The 20,867-nt window shown below is 34.1% G+C and overlaps 1 protein-coding gene and 2 pseudogenes across 3 annotated transcripts; 2 read left to right on the forward strand and 1 right to left on the reverse strand.

The window, feature by feature from the left end:
• Window positions 1-1,616: 1,616 nt before the first annotated feature.
• Window positions 1,617-4,430, forward strand: LOC147398793 (uncharacterized). The gene is made up of 3 exons (XM_086448104.1): window positions 1,617-1,861; window positions 2,165-2,348; window positions 4,112-4,430. The coding sequence occupies exons 1-3, from the start codon at window positions 1,720-1,722 to the stop codon at window positions 4,332-4,334; spliced, it is 549 nt and encodes a 182-aa protein (XP_086304230.1). The 5' UTR covers window positions 1,617-1,719; the 3' UTR covers window positions 4,335-4,430.
• A 2,671-nt stretch (window positions 4,431-7,101) lies between these two features.
• LOC147398794 (cysteine-rich receptor-like protein kinase 42) lies at window positions 7,102-10,676 on the forward strand (annotated as a pseudogene). Its single transcript, XR_015179580.1, has 7 exons — window positions 7,102-8,000; window positions 8,240-8,401; window positions 8,496-8,635; window positions 8,723-8,933; window positions 9,091-9,334; window positions 9,703-9,847; window positions 9,938-10,676. The product of XR_015179580.1 is annotated as a cysteine-rich receptor-like protein kinase 42 (transcript).
• Window positions 10,677-11,365: 689 nt separating this feature from the next.
• On the reverse strand, window positions 11,366-17,337 carry LOC147398795 (cytochrome b561 and DOMON domain-containing protein At4g12980-like; annotated as a pseudogene). The gene is made up of 5 exons (XR_015180032.1): window positions 16,340-17,337; window positions 13,419-13,578; window positions 12,352-12,558; window positions 11,978-12,232; window positions 11,366-11,881 (listed from the first exon to the last, which is right to left on the reverse strand). The product of XR_015180032.1 is annotated as a cytochrome b561 and DOMON domain-containing protein At4g12980-like (transcript).
• Window positions 17,338-20,867: the final 3,530 nt, after the last annotated feature.

The following is a 20,867-nucleotide window of genomic DNA, read 5'->3' on the forward strand; positions in this document are numbered from 1 at the left end:
CTTTAGGTTTTGGTGAATATTTAAGCTTCGTAATACGTACCTCTTGTATTTTCAAAATTGACTCGATTTCCCCTCATCAACCTTTATTTTCTCCGAGAGATTAAAATAAAATTAAAAAAATAATAATAATAATATAAAAAACATCTTCAATGGGTTGTCAAAAATGTTTAAATCTCTCTAAAATTCATCATCTCCATCCTTTTCAATCTCTTGGATAATTTATTATTATTATTATTTATATGTAAACTCTAGATTTTTCTCCAAAAACTTATTTACTTTCAATCCTTGCTCATTTGACAATGTCAAATTGGGTAAAAACTTTATGTAGATTCTTTTAAGTTGATTTGTAAAACGAAATGACATAGAAAACCAAGTTAATAATCAAATCAAGAGAAGAACAAGTGACATCTTGTCACAAAAATCAAGGTATAGAAGTTGAAAGATTTTTGAAGAAAAAATCAATGGTTATAGGAAATATCTTGAAGATAAGGTACATCTATGATTTAGTGTTCTAGACAAGCTTATATTTGGTCAATTTTATTTTTTGATAACAAGGTATCCATGTAGATAAGGGACCAGACTCGTATCTGGGCTTTAACTAATCTATTGACCATGGTCTTGTCAAAGGACTAGTCCAGGGGAATGTTCAATGTCTGCACATCACATGCACCAAGTAAGTGACGGTGTGCTCTCGCGGGTGGCCCCTGAGGAATTAATGATTATATTCGGTCAATTGGTACAATCATGGGAGAAAACAACATGATGCTTGTCTTAGAACCACAAGACTATGGCAATTTTTGTGATGCCAAGGAGTTAAATAACTTCTAGTTTGATATGAAAAATATTTTCATTTAATTCAACTTAATTCACGAGAGGTGAAGATCATGATAACTAATAAAATTGACCTCATGTGTGTGATGGTTAAGCTATGATGGCCACCAAATACTAATTCAAGGGTCATGTGCCTAAATCATCCTCTATTTAAAAGATTTTAAGGCGAATATTTGAGACACTTTTTATGTTTTCTAACATATAACAAACCCGTTAACCTTGGTATATACAAAAATAAAAAGGGTCCACACACCTTTGCTTTATCTCAAATCAATTTTTCTCCATTCAACATCATCTTTAATCATGGTTTTAAAATTCGTTTTGACTTCTCATCTATGAACAAGACCAGGTCGTCTCGGACAATTCTTTCAATATGTTTGAGTCGTCTCATTCAACAATGAGAAAAAATAAATCGTAATTTTAAATCTCGTCCAATTCATATGACTTATCTATCTGTCTCATTGGTGGATGATACTGAGACGCATTAGACGAGTCATCCTGATCTCAGATGAGTTTTAAAACCATGTCTTTAATTCCTTGTTTTCAGCATCACCTTAATCCCTTGTAGAAAACATTCGATTTTTTGATAAAAATTTCCATTATTGATCGAAGAGGTTGAATATGAATGATTTTTGAAAAGTTAAATCAAGGGTTTTGGCTAAGGTTTGAAGACGAGGGCCTTCAGGTTAGTTTCGAATAGTCTATCATAGAAAACAGAGGTCAAGGGGCCATATCTACAGTTTGTAAATGTAGGGGTATCTTAAATATTAGACAAAACGTCGTGGGTACGTCTAAATCAGCACAGCAGACAACAGTTGAGCTCAAATCCAAAATCTGGTTTTGGGAATTTGGACAAATCGATCTCGAAACAATAATTAAGAGGAAAATATGCAGTCGATTCTCAGACTTCGTGCATTAGGGCACCAAAACCCTAATCTATGGATCTCAATTAGAAGCTTATCGACATCCGACTCTATTTCTTTGAGGAAGAACATCGCATCTCTTCTCGATTCACTCTCTCTCAGACCAGGTACCCGAAACCCTAATTCTAATTTAATACTCTCTGCTCACATGCATTCCCCCAAAGTTCAATTAATTCACCGTAAACCCTTACCCTTCTGGTGAAATTGAGTTTTTTTTTCCTCAATTACATGTTTCGATTTCTGCTGGATTTCGACCTATAATTCACTGGAAAATGTAACATTTTGGGGTTTTCTTTACATTTATATTTTCAATCGAATTCTATACATTTTCAAAATTCTCTTATCTATTCGAATTTGCTCTGATTGTAATTGTTTGTGGGAATTTGTGTGGCGAAAATGCCGATCAACAGGTGTAACTTTGGTACAGAATTGTGGGGACAGTGAAGTTGGTAAAATTGTAATTGAATTGGCAAAAGTACGGAAGCTTCGGACAATAAGCATAATCGAGGACAAGCCTGGAAATCCCGAAACTATTGAAGCGCTTAAGGCCCTTGGTGGAGATATAATCGTGCCTGAAAGCTACACAAAGACATGGTATTTAATCCATTTTCATTCCTCAGTTTGTTGAGCAAGCTACATTTGGTTCTATAACTTAGACTAATAATGAATAATGATATGGGGCCTCCATTATACACATAGTGATCATCCAATCAATGGCCACGATCCCGAAACTATTAATCCTCAGTTGGACATGCAACAGCTTATTGGCATGAAAATATTTTTCCTTTTCGCATAAAAATGGATTGGGAACAATCTCACTTTCTTTAGTTCTGGCACTTTCAGTTTTAATATAACTTTGCATGCCAAAATAAGGGAAGTTTCATTTTTAAAAAAAAGGGCCTCTATGTAATTGTTATTGTTAGTCATAAATTAATCGTAGTGTGTTGTGTTCAACCAATTGTTAGAGTGGTAGGGATTTATTTATTGCCTAGTTATTTAAATTGCATTTCGCAGAAAAGGCTGTCAAGAATGGATCAATATACAGTAATCCATGATACATGTTTCACTTTTTAAGCAGAGTGTTCATATAAAAATGACGCAATTTAGGATATGGGATATGACTTATATCATGACACTTTTATGGTTAGTTTTTTAACTTACACGGGTTCGTTGACGGCATTGTTTGGATTTGATTGTGTTTTTGAGAAACCCAATCCACCCTAAGTAAGGATACTCTAGAAACAACTGCACATGGCTGCCCGTTGAACGATGTTCCGTGTATACGGTTTCTTATTGAAGCCATCGTGGTTTCATAAGGAAAGTACCTTGACCTCTCCTTATCATTATTGTACGAGAAAGATACTTCTACGTTGAAATGAAAATAGTCTTTTGGTTTGTTTTACCTAGTGCAAGTGCGTCTATAGCTACTTGATGTAGTAACAGACCAAGAAACAGTGCAGGAAAGAAGAAAATGGTTGGAACTTTGGAGTAACAGATCAAGTCACCCTTTTGATTGATGCAAAGCATGCCCCTAGCTCTTAAACTATGATGATTATGAACGCATGGATATATGGATCCAAAGTCAATTCGGCATTTCTGTGTTCTGCAGGGACCAAATCATCTCTCTTTTTTTTTTTTTTTTAATTTATTTCTTGTAGTGTCATTGTTAAATGTTTGGGGTGTTTTTTAATAAGAAAAGGTGAAGGTGTCTACTTCCAATTCTTGATGTCTTTGATGGTTCACATAGAATCTAAACCTGACTAGTCCACCTTCACCATCTCTGCTTTTGATGATATGTTGAGCTTGGTAGGATGGATTTCAAGTCACACGGTGTTACAACTTTTGGTTGTTCTTTTACATATATTCTTGGCATTTCCTTGTATCTCATCCATATGCATATTGTGATCACTGGAGTAAACTTCCCATCCCATGTGCCCATGTTGGTTCAGATGATCTATTTCTTGTATGTGAGCTTTCATTGTAAATTGATGTCATTTTGAGCCTTGACTCTTGACACAGTCTTCTTGCACCTCCAACCAAGATTTAAAGCTTTATTTAGTTCATTCATAATTGGGTAATCCCGAGTACCAGGTTATGTGAAAGCTTGCTGAGTTTTTACAAACTTGGTGACCCTCAGCAAGATAAAGTAAAAAAATAAAATAAAAAATAGTGCTATCGAATTTCAATTATTTTATCTGATTCTACCAATGCCACCATACCTCTGCAAAAGTCTTAAAATTTTACATGGGTAATTTTGAGAAGATTGCCAGTGCTACTGTTTAGTCAAGGGTTAGGCATCTTATGTATATTCTTTTTTTTTCCTTGTCGTGTTTCTTTACATCAGCTTCTGTGGGCAGGTACATGAAGCGCTTAACCAGGGAATTAAACCCCTCGGTAGGTTTGAATTTTGGTGACGGATATCAAACAGCTGCTGTCTGCAAGGCGGTTGCTAATGGGGGAACATTTCTCACATACGAGAAGAAGCTACCCAAATATGTTGCTTATGAAGGACAGACACGTAGACCGGTTGAATGGAGTGCATTTCTCAAGGAAAAGAATCTAAAAGTGATGAACCTGTAACTTAAAAATGAAATTTTCAACTTTTGTGATTCCTAATGAATTGTTGATTTGATTGTCGACATTTTGGTTCTGACAATAAGTTTCATTCTTAACTAAGGGTCTGTGTGATTACATGGAAATTCATTTGCCATGGATTTTGAAATCCATGGGAAAATGGTTGGAGTAGAAAAATCATCTTGTGGTGTTCGATTGCATCTGAAAAAAAGTCGGGATCATGTCCTCTGTAGCCCCTTTTTTCATGTAGCTCTCCATAACTGATATCAGTGGTTGAGGGCGTGCCACATCATCAAGACGGTTATATTCAATTGTTTAAATTTAGGAGTTATCATTCATTTTCAAATGTTTGATATGAATATATATATATTTTCAAATCTGATATAATTCACGAGTACAAGAGCACTAAGTTATCATATTTTCGCAATTTGATGTTCTGTGGACTGTATCTACAAGAAAAACATGCTACAAAGGATCCGCTTCCTTTGTTTCTTCTCTGGGATTGAACGTGGATAACGCCTCAAAAAGACATTGACTTTTGCCGACTTTTTCTGAAGTTTTCCCTTACCAAATTATTCTCGTACTCTTGACTTTGTGATTATGTTTAAAGACAAATACTTGTTATATCCTCTCTTCCCACTCAAGATTGGTTTCTAATCTCTTAAAAGATGGATGGTCACGGAACACCTAAATTTAAAATTAGAATTCATCGATAAGTATTTTTTAATTTATTTTTTTGAAAGTTCTTAAAATCTTGCGATCTACATCTTTGAGCCATCCAATCATGTATTAAATATTCTATTTTAATTTTTTTTAATTTTTTATTTATATTTATCAATAACCTACTAATTATCAATCATTTATAATCTACAACTCATCATCAACAATATAAATGAAATCCAAAGATAAAATAATATAAATATATAAAAAATTAAAGTGTACAAAATATTAAATTGTTCATGTCCAAATAATAATACACAAATGAAGAAAAAAAGAAGAAAAAAGAAGAATAAATGAAATTCCAAAAGGTTGAACCCTTACGCAAAATAAAGCAAAAGTAAAACAACAATTAATTAGCCAAGTGCATAAATAATGAATCAAATGTACCCAATCTCACATACAATTTGTCTAAGATAGTATATAAAAATTAGAATTGCTATTATAACGTACATTTCAATCTCATTATCAAGTTTTATTTATTTAATAAATAAAATGCATGATTGAGCTATAAAAATAATAGAGTATTTGGGCATGAACAAGACTATTTTAGGCCATGTAATATGTCATTTATTTATATTGATTTATCTTTGGATTCCATTTACATTGTTGATTATTAATGATAGATAATTAGTAGGTTAGTGACAAATAAAATAAAAAATAAAACAAGAATATTTAAAACATGATTAGATGTCACAAAAATGTAGATCACAAGAATCTAAGAATTTTCGAAAATTTAAATTAAAAAAATATTTTTCATAGTTAAATTTAATTTTAAATTTGAGTATTTCGTAGTCGTCCATCTTTTAAGATATGAGAGAGTCAATCATGATTGAGGAGAGTTGGAATTGTCAGAATTGCAAAAGGAGTTTTGTAATAAAAATGTAACAATTAGGTCTATCAGATAAGTCTTTCAAAACAAATTTAAGGTGTATTTAAAAATCTTAACGTGTGACTTTAGGGTACTTGTTTAATGAAAACGGATCCTCGTAACCTAGATTTTGTGTAGCTCTTAATAACGTTGGATAGTGTGCCACATCATCAAAACAGTTACATTCAATCATTTAATTTAAATTTAGGAAGTTAGTGTCCGTCTATTTTCAAACACTTCATCAAAGGGGGGAAAAAAAAAAGAGGATCGAGTTATCTTAAAAATAAAATATAATAATATGTGGAGGGATAATAAAAAATACAATACAAGTCTCTAGTGTTGATGACCTAGATTTGATTTAAAATGGACCGTCATTGTTCTCTTAATGTCAAAGAAATCCGTCTCGTTGAGGTGGCGGTTTTACAACCGTTGAATATAACTTTTCTTTAACAAAAGCCCAAATTCAAAACCAAGACTCACAGCAAAGATTTTCTTGGCTTTCGGTGTGAGTGTGTGACTCAGGTGTAGTGTCAGAGTGACGCAATCCAACAGCAGTAAAACAAAAAAAAAAACAAAAAAAAAACAGCGGCGCATTTTAGTGGGTAAGAAAAACTCCAAATGTTACATACACACATCACCTTACCTCTAAATTAGGGTAATTATTAAGAAACCCCTAATTATTACCAAAGACACTCCATCACAGCGAATTATTTTTGTCTTATATGTGTTAAAAGTTTGGGATTGCGCTAACTTTTGGTGAGGATGATCTCTATGACGAGGAGATCATCCTCACCAAAAATCATCTCATTTCGAATTTTCTAATTCCATCAAAACTAATTTATAAAATAAAATAGATAATTTATGTTTCTTAAATTTATTTTGATTGGGTTGGAAGTTTTGAAATAAGCTGATTTTTGGTGAGGATGATCTCTTCATGGAAGAGATCATTTTCACCAAAACTTAATTCATTCCAAAACTTTTAACTTATATAAAACAACAATTTAATTATGATGTGGGTTGTTTTTATTAATTTGTGGGGTGCTCTATTATTCTTTCTACCTACGCGCACTAAGCATAACTGAAAAATCAATGGCTCACCTCAGCACCATGTATTGAAAACTTTTCTTCTCTACATATTGAAAACAAAGATCATAGAAAAAAAAACTAAGGAAGAAAACGATTTCTATATATATATATAAAGAGAGAATGAGAGAAAAAGCTGAGGAAACCCAATTCAGATTTCCCTTCAATAAAATACATAAAAGCCACTAAGAAAAATAAGAAATTAAGTACTCCAGATTTTAATCCAATGCCTTCCTTCCCCTCAATTCCTCACTTTTTCATCTGTATCTCCTTGATTTTCTCTCTCTTCTTCTCTCTCTCCTTCTCAGACCCAAGAATTTCCCCAGCTAGCGTAGATGAGTGTAATAAAGACCCTCCCCCACCTGGTAGTCAATTCATGACAAATTTTCTTAAACTAATGGAAACTATCTCCCAACTTGTTGACACACAACGCTGGGGAACTTATTCCTATGGTTTTAATCCAACCATATACACCTTAGCCCAATGTATGGATGACCTCTCACATACCGATTGCCTCCTTTGCTACACCGAGAGCCGAATAAAGATCCCACGTTGTATGTCTACAGTTTCCTCTCGAATATATCTCGATGGTTGTTTCCTTCGGTACGCGAATTACAGCTTTTACGATGAGTATGTCAATGATCGACATGATAAGGTGGTTTGTAATTCACTGGTTCCTGGTATTGGCACCGATAATAATTTGAAATTGGAGTTTGAAAACAAGGTCAATGAGGTGATCAAGAATGTTACGGAGAATGCTGTAAAGAATGGGGGGTTTGCGGTGGGGGAGATTAAGGGAAGAGTGATTAGTGCATATGGGTTGGCTCAGTGTTGGAAGACGGTGAACAAGACTGCGTGTAAGGTGTGCTTGGAGAAGGCAAGGAAAGGTGTGAGAGGGTGTTTGCCTGGAAGGGAGGAGAGGGGATTAAATTCTGGATGTTATTTAAGGTATTCGACCGACAAGTTTTATAACGACGGGGATGATAAGAAGGGTACTCGACGTAATGAATCAGTTTTCTTATTTAGTTTTAATTCGGGATAGTGTGAATTGGATTGTTGGGATGTTTGTTGTTTATGTTGTATGGTTTCGATGTTATTTATTTATTTATTTATTTATGTTTTGGTTATTAGTTTTGTACTTAATGATGAAGAGGGAACTCTTACACTTTGTTTCTTCATGTTCTTCTTGGTTTAGTTTTTGTTCTATGGGTTGGGTTCATTGGTAATGGTCTTTGGTGAGCATTAACAATAACTAATCAAGTTTTGTTCTTCATATTATGCTTTTCAGGATTTCTTAGAGCAGGGATTATTGTAGCAATTTGTTTAGGAGCGATCGCCTTTTTTATGTTATCTTTGTTCGGGGCTTGCCTTGGCTACAAAAGATTATCAAAGATCAAAGAAGGTACGTTAATTCTAAAATATTTGCTTCTGTTGGTAACTTCCCTTGATCCATCAACATTTCTGACATGACCTTCTTTTCTAATTGCATGTTGTAGAATGCATTAATCTTGCTCGGTTTTCATCCAAAGTAAGCAAATCTAATTTGTATTACAAATACGAAACACTCGAGAAAGCAACAGACTTTTTCAATCCCACTAGGAAATTAGGCCAAGGAGGAGGTGGTTCAGTCTTCAAGGTAAGACTTCATCATCATCATCATCATCTTCTGTTTAATTATTTCTTAAGGTTTTATTTCTAAGAATTTGAACTAAACTTGTCATAGGGGACTCTCCCTGATGGGAAGAATATTGCCGTCAAGAGATTGTTTTTCAATACTAGGCAATGGGTCGACGAGTTCTTCAACGAGGTAAACTTGATCAGTGAGATTAATCACAAGAACCTAGTAAAGCTTTTGGGTTATAGCATTGAAGGCCCCGAAAGCCTTCTGGTTTACGAGTATGTTGCTAACAAGAGTCTCGATCAAGTTCTCTTTGGTATGTCCTCTAATGAACCCAATTTAAATTTTTTGATACTTTTTTCAGTACCCATTTTCCTGACTTCTTTGGTACTTAACTACTAACTTACAATCACAAATATCTCAAAATTGTGTACTTTAAGAATAAATGGTAAATTTTTTTTTCTTTTGTGCAGATAAGAACACAGCTCAGTTTTTAAATTGGCAGCAACAGTTCTACATAATTGTTGGATCAGCGGAAGGGTTGGCGTTTCTACATGGAGGTTCTCGGACAAGAATAATCCACAGAGACATAAAATGCGGAAACATTCTCCTTGATGAGAATATGACTGCAAAGGTAGCTGACTTTGGACTTGCTTGAGTATTTGGGGCCGATAAGTCTCATATTAGCACTGGAATCGCAGGAACACTAAGAAAAATGTTCATTTCCTATGAGTTTGGTCTCTCAGCATGCTTGTATATCTGTCATTGTTCTTGTTGACACATAGGATATTACGGTGTCTTCCAGCATATCATGTAGAACCAACCAAAAATAAATTAAAATTAAAAATGCATTTTTAAGTTCCTCCATTGAATTGGATTTATAGTCATGCCTATATTCATTATGTGGTCTTCATTTGTTCTCTCAATACCTCAATCGACTTTCCCTTAACTTATCACTTATAGTGGGTACTCATACATTTACACGAATACTTATTTAATTATTGTCTTTTAAATTCATCACCAATAAGGAAATGTGAGCTTAATTTATGTCTTTTTCATTGATGTGTATCTTTTTTTTGGTGCAGTGGGTACATGGCTCCTGAATATCTTGTTCGAGGGCAATTAACAGATAAAGCAGATGTTTATAGTTTCGGAGTACTACTTCTTGAAATTGTATGTGGTAGGAAGAACAATTTTTTCGTGCAGGAGTCGGGTTCCATTCTACAAACAGTAAGATTCTTTCTCCTTTGTGCATCATGTCAAATTCTCTTTAACACGAACGTTGTGTCTAATAAGAGTGTTTGTCCTTAATTATCTCAGGTTTGGAAGCACTATAAGTCAAATTCATTGGTAGAATCTGTTGATCCTTCCCTGAGAGGCAATTTTCCTATAACAGAGGCATCGAATGTTCTACAAATTGGGCTTTTATGCACACAGGCTTCAGTTTCATTAAGGCCGTTCATGTCTGAAGTGGTTCAAATGCTTACCAATAAAGACTGCATCATTCCTTCACCAACACAACCACCATTTCTAAATGCTAGCATAATGAACCCAGACGCCTCCATAGATTTCGTTATGCCTACAACACTATAGTTCAAATTCTCAATACAATATCATGGGAGACATCATCCACCTGTAAGTAAAACACAAGTTTTGAATTCAAAGGTTCACACTTTTGCCTGTTTGAGAGATGAATCATATAGAATCTAGGCAGACAGCTCGCTGTATTTTTTGATAAAAAAATTTCCATGAAGTTTGTAAAAGTTATAATTTAAAAGCTCTCGATGATCATAATGATTATGCCTATTTAATTATTTTTTTTTTTTTACATAATGGGCCCCTAGGTAGTCTCTTCTACTAACGCCTTAGATTTGAAACCTAAGACGTGATTCTGGCTCTGATACCAAATATGAACCCAACCAAAACATCAAAAATAGTTACTTGTTGGATTAAAGCATTCATGCATCAAGGTCTAAGGGAGAGGTTTGTAGATAAATTCCAAGCCTGTAGTAGGAAAAATAAAATAAAGTGCTTGAATCTAATAAATAGAAATCAAGAGATACATTATATTATTATTTGGGTGTAGGTAAGATTGTGAAACAAGCAAATGAGTAATTTCCTTGTACACATGATTGCAATTTACAATTTTTCATGGTTTTACTTACCATCACCCAAATTATATTATTATTTGAGTGCCTGTAATCAAACAAGCAAATTAGTAATTTCCTTGTAAAAATTATTACAATTTACAATTTTACATGGTTTTATTTACTTACCACCACCTCATATAGTTTGAAATTTCCACCTTTCTCTCTCTACAACATTTTTCTCAATCAATCAAATCCTTCACCAGAACACAAATAACTTTACTCACTATGTGAAAAAGGCCCATATTTGACGGTCTTAGATCGTCAAATTTTGAGAAATTTGACGGACCCTCCAGTCAAATATGCCCGTCAAATATTCTCTTGTAGAATTTTTTTTTTGACGGCCCTAGCCTATCAAATTATTGGAGAATGGACTTAAAAAAAACAAAAAAAAATCCATAGAGTATGATCGTCAAATTTGGAGGTTTAACAAACAATAACACGGTCCTCTAATTCACCAATCACAATGAACAAAATAATAAAAAAAAAAATCAGAAAAAAAAAGAAGAAAAATCATAAAACAAGCTCCAAACTAAACTAAATAACCCAAAATTAATATACATGTAAACCTCTTTCTTAAGATCGAAAATTTTGTCGAAGCTACAAATAACTGACAATAAAGTAGTATATGATATATATACAGCTATTTATGTCACACTCTTGATTTAATTTAGAACACAAAACACAAACAATTGAAGAAGCAATAATAGATTCTAAGAGATACCTAAGAGAAAGCCTAAGAAGTAACTTTATAGACAAACTGTAAGAGAACCAACTCTCCTCAATACTATATGTGGCCCTGCAATCTTCTTGTTGATCAAACTGTGAGTGGTTGTTGCTTGCCATTCCCATCATAAGGTTCGGTGGATGCCTCGGATTTCCTCTTCAGAACAACGATCCATGTCGTAACTTCCAACACTAATGCAATCCCACCCAATACACACAATACCACAATATAAGCTGTTTTCCACATTTTAGCTGGATCCAACATGTCTAGACCTTTAAACACGTTGACGATACCAAGAACAAGGATGGAGTATCCAACAATATGATGGTAAAAATTCCAGTAAATCCTGTACTTGTGCTCATTCTTTGGCCTTAGGAACAATGCGAAAATCTGCATAACACAAAGAATGATAAACTCGTTATGATTGATTAAGAAAATGTGTCTAAAATAAGAAACAATGAACAAATTAGGAACAATTATAATTACCTGCAATGTTGCGAAACAAAAGAGAGTGATCCCAATATTCCGATGAGATTTGTATACCAAACCCTTCGAATTGGCCCCGAGCTGAAGACCAGTAGCCCATCCAACAACTCCAATAACATAGGAAGAACTCTGACAAAAGATATGAAGATAAAATCAAGCTGGATCTGCTGACTTGAATGTCCTGAGATACCTAGCAAATATGGCCCCAATTGGAAACAAAATTCCCCAACTCACAGCATTCAGAATTCCATGAATTTGCCAAAAAAAAAAACAATACAAATTAGTTTTTTTTTTTTTTAAGATCATATAACAAGGAAACCAATAAGTAACAAAAACCACAAATAAACAAAATTAAGCATAAAAAAACAACTTACATTCCTCTTTTTGAGATTTGAATTTCCTCCTCTACTTTGGGTTCTATTGCTCTGCCCACTCATTAAATCAAGTGTTCCTTTCGAACCCAAATTATCGTCTCCAAATCCATGGACATTAGGAATTCCATTAGTGACAGATGACCCCACCTGCCACACTTGATTCACCGTCGCCCCCGCCATGTTCTTCGGCAACACCACCGTAAGTTTCTAAGAAGAACATAAGAGTGATTGAGAAATTTGGATTTGCAGAACAAGTGAAATAAACACAAGAAGAAGAGAGATTCGACAAGTCGCCATTGAATTTTAGAGAAACAGAAACAATATTGAAATTTAGAGGAACAGAAACAATATATATAGAGAATTTAGTAAATTTAATTCTACTTGGATTCGGAGTACTAGTGTGACCGGTGTTCGACATTTGTGTTACAAAGAGAAGGACGTTGAGCATATTCAAGGCAATATGAAGATTCCTAGCAGTTTCACTCCCTTTCTGCATGGAAGGTACAAGAGCTGCTGCTGCTGCCCATAATACTGTAATTGTTGTTCCATAAAAACATTCCAATAATTTTATATGAGAAGAGAGAATTTAAAACCTTGGCTTCTGGCTTCTAACAACTTGAATTTGAAAACTCATGCTGCAAATATACAATGATCTCCTCGGGTCTCTTGTAACACAAGGAATGGAGAAAAAAATCTTTCTTTTTCTCTTGTTTAGTAGGTAAGCGGTTGAAGGAGAGTTTTGAACCAAAGTTTGTGGTACTAACACTCGCAAACTTTACCAAATTAATGGGCTGACAGCTTCGAAATGTTTGGTGGTGAAACCAGTTAGTCTGCGTTAATGAGATCAGTAACTTGGGTTAAGGTCAGTTTTGAATCTAGCTATGTTGTTTCAATACCCACAAGTTTTACCAAATTAGAAAGCTATCTACTTCAAGAGCCAAAGAGATTTCTAAACCTAACAAAAAATAAGTTAAAATTCACAGATGGTCATAGGAATATATGCGGATCGAATTAAAGACACCCAATCTATATAACACCTCGACATACATTGTGAAGCTGCCCCTTACCTGCTCCTGCAAATAAATGGGGTCCTGGGAATAGCTTGCCAGTCCGAAACCATGTGTTGACTCCTCCACCAACTGCTTCGAATACTCCAAATCCCAACAGTATCGAACCAGCATTGAAATGTCGATCCCTGTATGACCCTTTCAGCAACTCCTTCCTTTCCTGTACTTTTAAACTAATGGTTCAGATGCTTTTCAAGTCAGCATTCATAAATATATATATATATCGCATAGATCACCATCAATGGTGTCCCAACCAGCCAAGCTACTTTAATATAGTATTCGAGTTATTCAAAGTTTCCCTACTTTTAATACAGAGACCCATTCCTCTTCTAAGTCTTGCACAAAATAGATTTTTAGCCTCAGAAACGAGGGGTCATCGTGATATTAGGATCCTAAGAGACCCACAATCAATCTACCCGATTGGAAGATTGCAAATTTGCAGCAACATTGTAGGTAGCAACATTGTCGTGGCATCACCATTTTCAGCCGAAGGCCAACCACTCTCTGAGACAACAATGTCAATAGAGTCCCCACCCATCTTCTCTAGTGCCGCGTACGTTGCATCGATCATAGCATCAAAGAGGTTCTTGTAACATAAGGTACCGTCCCTTACGACAACTCCTTGAGATCTAAATAGTGCATACTCCAAGGAAATGTGTCTTGGATCATCTATGTAAGCAAAGTAAGGATACACATTTACTAGGAGATGACTCTTATTAGTGTCTAAGAAAGCTACAATAGGTCTTAATATCAAAGCCAAATTTTCCGGAAATACCCCTTGAGAAGGTGGGTATGACACCCCTAAAAGCTCTAGAATTTTTCTTACTACGTACAATGACCATCATTCACAACATCCTCAAATCAAGACTTTCTTGTGATTATGAACATAGTTTCAATCATAATGGCATTCTGATCCAGGATTAACCATCATGGATTTGGAGTAGAAAGACAAACCTGAAAACTGTCTATATTCACAGAATAACAACTTCTCAAAATCATCCCTATCTACAAGAAGACTTGCTTTAGATAGAATTAAGGCTTTGAAGATGATTGGTGGCAACAATGACTGATTAGGTTGGTTTTGATTTAGATATAAATAAAACAGGACACAACAGAAAGGAGGGTTCCAAGCTTACAACACGTATTATAATACTAGTTACCGAAAAATAGAACATCTTGAGGTTTGGGAGTCGCCACCTAGTTGTTAAGGTCTAGGAACCAAACTGACTCTAAAAAAGATAAATTAATCTACGAAAGAGAAAAAAAAGTCCGGGGATCACGTTACGGGATTGGAAGGTGTTAGGCACCAACCCCGCCCGGCCAAAGCCGGTTTCTACTAACTTCCCAAGTAAATTACATTGCTAAAAATCTAGATAAAAATAAAAATAAAAATTTTTATACCTTTCCGATAGTAAGGATTTTGTTCCCTCAGATCTGACAAAAATATCTCCTTGTACCGTACTCCCTTGCTTCGTTCTGTCTTCGGATTTGATTTCGGATCTCCGAGGCAAGGTATCTCATTATTTTTGGATCTGAACTCTTCAAATTTGTTATGGATTTTGGGATGTTTTTGAAAGGTTTTTAAGTGTTTTTTAGGCTAAAATCGAAGGAGGGATGTTAGGTAAGGAGTTGGGGTTCCAAAACTAGGGTTTATGGGAGGCTAGGGGGGCTTCTAGACCTATTTCTTTTAGGATTTATGATTTGATACGAAAATAGGGTGTGAGCACTTCTATTTATAGAATTTTTTAAGGGTTGATTTTGATAGAGTTAGTATTTAATTAGAGTTCTTTTAATTAGAGTTGTGTTTTAGTTAGAATTGTTTTAGGTAGAATTGTGTTTTAATTAGAATTGTGTTAGGTAGAATTATTTTTTAGTTAGAACTCTATTAGATAGAGTTATTATTTAATTAGAACTCTATTATGCTTTTGACTTTTGGTCTTATTTGTTTGACTTTTAATATTTTGACTTTAGTCTTAATTGATTGACTTTTAATATCTTGACTTCAATCTTGCTTAATTAACTTTAATTTTGACCTTAGTCTCACTTGATTGACTTTAATACCTTGACCTTAGTCTTGCTTGATTGAATTTAAATTTTTGGAGAACCCTCCTCTATTATATCTTTAATTCTTTGGACCCCCAAATGGAGGGGTCCTTAAAGAAATATCTCACGAACCCTCAACAATTTTGCCTGAGAGTCCGATTGATCAATTTCTTTGGTTCAAAATTTTAAATTAATTTAATTAATGTTTCACTTCAATTATTTAATGTTTTATTTATTAATTTCGAATTTTTTAATTATGAAAATTGTGAAATTACTGTTTTGCCCCCGGAGAGGATTTTTCACGTTTTAAGTCGGTTTTTAATGTTCTAGGATGTTTTAGAATCAATTTTTCGTAAGGAATTCAATGAAAATATTAGTTTGTGTCATTTATGAAATTTTTTGTATGAAATGGTCGTGAACTTTATGAGGGGCATTTTTGTAATTTTGTCAAATTTTATGAAAATTGACGAATTGATTTATTTGGTTTCGATTTGTTATTTTATGTGTTCGAAAGGGTTTTTCTAAACGTAACGTAGGCTCTAGGGTTGTTTTGATATTAGGGGTATTTTGGTAATTTGATAATTTTTTAGTGATTTTTATCGTGAAACTTCTTTTTGTCTGAAAAATGATGATTTCTATGTTTCTGGAATCGTATTTTCCTAGCGTAGCGTGGTTTCTAAGGTTTTGTCAGTTTGAGATACCTCATCCGGATTTTTGAAACACATCTGGTAACAAAATAAAGTAATGGAATACACATCCATCATTGGGAATCATTGCGATCGGGTTGACGAGTTGATTAATCAGGCGGATGCAAAAATGGGGTGTCTACAATAAGTTAAAAAAAATGTTCAATGTGAGTTTTGAATAGATAGATATACCTTTCACTTGTTCGTCTCGACAAAGCTTAGCAGCCAATGTAGTCTTCCCTGATCCACCAATTGCGCACAATCTGATCATACTCACATTGTCTCTAAACAACTCCATCTTCGATTCTTCAATTCACGATTCCATTCCAACAGAAAAATTAGGGATTTCAGGAATTGCACACTGATATTCATTCTGATCCTCATTTCCACTCCTAACACTTGTTTCTATCAAATTCAGTTGATCAAATTTCCTATTCACTTCTTGCAAATGGACCAAAACCTATTTCTGATCTAGGAGATCGATTGATCAAATAGAGTGGGAAATGAGATCTATCGAGGGATACAGATCGAAAGAGAGATCGATTGAGAAAGAGACTGTGAGAGATAGATAGAGAGGTCAATAGATTGATGGAGTGGTCGATCGATCGAGAAAACGAATGAAAAAACGAGGTCGATCGATCGAGAGAGTCACTGTGAGAAAGCGAGAGACCGTGAGAGGCGATCGATCGATCGATGACTTTGATAGAGATTGTGAGAGAGAGAAACCGTAAGAGGCAATCGATCGATCGATGATTGTGAGAGAGAGAGACGATCAATCGATGACTGTGAGAGAGAGACGATCGATCGATGAGAGACTGTGAGAGAGAGAGACGATCGATCGATGAAAGACTGTGAGAGACGATTGATCGATGAGAGACTGTGAGAGAGAGAGACGATTAATCGATGAAAGACTGTGAAAGACGATCGATCGATGACTATGAGAAAGAGACGATCGATCGATGAGAGACTGTGAGAGAAAGAGACGATCGATCGATGAAAGACTGTGAGAGACGATTGATCGATGAGAGAGTGAGAGAGGCAGAGAAACAGTGAGAGAGGGAGAGAAACAGTGAGAGGCATATTATAAATTGGGTTTAAAACGTGGTCCACGGGCCGCGGATTTTGGATTTTAAAATTCGACGGGCCAGGCCTAACAAATTTTTTAATGCAAATTTGGGATTTTCACATAGTGACTGTCACAATTTTTTAATTAGATTCGAGAAGACCAACTTTGGCCGTGAGTCTGTGATAAAGACGGGTTATTATTAATAAGTCCTCGACTCCAATGTTTCATATAAGAGTCGTGATAATATGACTCACCAGGTGGCATACTCAATTGACTCCTTGACGTAGGATCTACGGTACACAAACTTGTCCACATCAGGGAGTCGATTGAGTATGCCACCTGGTGAGTCATATTATCACGACTCTTCATATAATGGATCAAATCATAATGTACATATCAAAACTTCTGAGGTATAAGATAAGGAGTTTTCTATCCTCAAACGTATCTCTTATGGAATGTTTAATTTTGAATATTCTCCATCAACTAGTCAAAGTTGCACGGCTTTTGAAATAGTTTAAAACCAAGTTCTCTTGGTGTTCTTATTTTTCTAACTAGCATTTGTTCCATTCTCGTCCTATTCAAATGGGACCATGGATGACGTTTCATGCGGTCCAAGCCAAATTAAGGGGGAAACAACTATGAAGCTACTTAAGCTTAGACTCAACTTTGTTTCATATATGTAGTAAGGATTCATGAATGAAGTCCAAAAAAAGTCACTTTTTCAACGTTAGAATTGAATTTTAAAATTGAGAATTTAGTAGCCATCAACTTTCAATGTCTTAGATCTGGTTTTTAAAAAAAATTGCCAAATTATTTTTTTCAAATATAGACGACTAGACAATGAATTCTAGAGGGCCAAGGAGCCAACATTGCCCAAATGATCTAGACCTCGACCCAAGCTCTACGTGGTCCTTTGATCCATGTAACTTGTTTCATATATATGTTAGATGAACCAACACATCAAGTAATTCTCAACATGATGGTTATTGTAAAAAAAAAAAAATAGTTCCATACTTCCATACTAACATTAATAAAATTGATTGGATTAAAGTTCTAATCAAATAATATATATATTCAAATCAAGTTAAACTTTAATTTGATTTATATTAAAATAGACTGACATTTTATTATGATGGACTTCCAGGAACGAACAATTCATATAGTTGGATAGTCTAATATCATTTCCCTTTTTAGAGGACAGTATATATATATATATATTCAAATCAAGTTAAACTTTAATTTGATTTATATCAAAATAGAGTGAAATTTTATTATGATGGACTTCCAGGAACGAACAATTCATATAGTTGGATAGTCTAATATCATTTCCCTTTTTAGAGGACAGGGCTGTAAACTAATTGTTCCTCTAGCAGCTTAACAGTTAACACTCATTTTATTTTTCAGCAAATCCAAATTCTTTCACATGTATGAGAGAGAGAGAGAGAGAGAGAGAGAGAGAGAGAGAGAGAGAGAGAGAGGAGGGTAAGAGTCTCTTTGAAGCATTGCAAGTCAAATGGAAATAAGAGAGAATAAATGGTATCTATAGTAAGGGTGTCAATGGTACCCAAAGTACCCGAAACCAATTAGTCAGTTTTGGGTCTATCAATAAGACCTGATCCTTCGAATCTCTATATGTCCCTCCATTTAAAAGTGATTATATGTACTGCTGAATACATGCTAGGGTGAAGAGTCCTTTTTCTCTACATTAATTTTCATTTATTTTTTATATTTTAATGACAAATAAATGATTCATATTGTAATTTTCTACGATCTTATTCTCAAATGTTTGATTTACTTGAAGAATTTATTGTTGATCTTAACTTTCAAATGAGAAATTACAAGTTAAATTGAAACATTTATAAAATCTGACAGACATAATTGTTGCATTTTTATTACAAAAACTCCCGTTACTTTATGAAGTTCTTTACTAACCAAACCTTACTTTTTCAAGTTTGTTATCAGGCAAACCTTACTTTACCGTTGAATTTTAGTTTTAAATTTGGGAGTTCGATAGTCATCTATTTTCAACACCTTCGATCAAGTTCAAAAAAGATTTTTTTTTTTGAATTTTTATTATTTAATACTTAAGAGTAGATCCTAACCGCATCAATGTGGCATCCAAAAACATGATCTGGTGCCACGGGGTTATAAAGGATAAAATTCTAAGAACTTCAAAAAGAAAAAATAATTTTCATCGTCGAATTTTAATTTTAAATTTGGGATTTCAGTAACCATCCATTCTCAACACTAATCAAGGTCAAAAAAGATTTTTTATTTTGAAATTTTGAAATTTTTTTTATTTGAATATGAGTTTTTATATGAATCAAGAAGGCTATCACTAAGTTAGTCATATTAGCATGATTCACAAAGTAAGGCTTGTACAGTAACAATCTTGATAAAGTAGTTGAGTTTTTGTAATAAAATTACAACAAATAGGTCTGCTCGGTAAATCTCTCTATAAATAATTTATATTTTATAGAATATTTATATATTTTTTCATTCAAAATAAGTACCAATGTTACTATGTTAATGGGTAATGGGTATTTGATTCTAATTCCACGGAGTTCATATTGGGAATGAAAATCAATAAAAACCAAAACGATCAAGATTTTTTTTAGGTTCGGAGTACTCTGGCTGTATGTGGAGCCATAGAATAATATTTTCTGATTTTACATTAATTTCAAGGGATTTATATATATATATATTTTCAAATATATAAGAGATGAAGGAAACAGGTGAGTCCCCCTGTTTGTACTCTTCACCCACTATCATCACCAGCACCACCATTCCCCAAATAATGCCATGCAAGAGCCATCAGCGAAAGTTTTCGATAATATGTATGGCTGCAACTTAGGTAGATTGGGGGGTAAACCCAGGCTCAACCCAAGTAGTAAAACCCTCAATCCAATCTCAACTCAACCCAACCATTAGGCCTATGTTCACTAACCCAAGCTTGATCTTTTAGATTTGGGTTGAGTTCAGGTTAGCTTGAGTTAAGTAATTGAGACAGTTTGATCCGGTTGGACTTGTTAAATAATCCTAATTTCATTTTGATTAGCAAATAATTTCATATTTTATACTTTGAAAAAGATATACAATATCAAAAACAAAAATTACTAGTAATTAAATTTGCATACAACCTTCAAATCCATCATTGAAATAATATGTAGACAAATCATATTAAACGAAAGTTCACATTAATATTAACTAAGTAAAGTCATAATAAGATGAAATAGAAAAATGGGTCTGGATCAAGGAACATGTGAAAAAACATATGTAAAAACAATGTAACATTAATAAAATTTCAAAATATGGGTTAGAAGTTTCATATTGAGCTGATTTTTTGTGAGGATAATCTCTATGATGAGAAGATCATCTGAAAAAAGAAAAAAAAAATCAGCCCAATCTGAAACTTCTAACCCCATTAAAAGTGATTTAGAATGTAGATCGTCGATTTTTTGTCAAATATATGTAAATCACTTTTGAGGAATTTAAAAGTTTCAAATTGAACTGATTTTTTGTGAGGATGATCTTTTCATCATAGTGACCATCCTAGCAAAAAATCAGCTAAATCGAAAACCTCGAACTCATATTTTAAAAAATCATTGTTTTTACATATGTCCCTTGAACCGCCCCCTATATATATATAGGGTA

The sequence above is a fragment of the Akebia trifoliata genome, chromosome 7, assembly GCF_017979445.1.
Source record: "Akebia trifoliata isolate Shusen 1 chromosome 7, ASM1797944v1, whole genome shotgun sequence".
NCBI lineage: Eukaryota > Viridiplantae > Streptophyta > Magnoliopsida > Ranunculales > Lardizabalaceae > Akebia > Akebia trifoliata.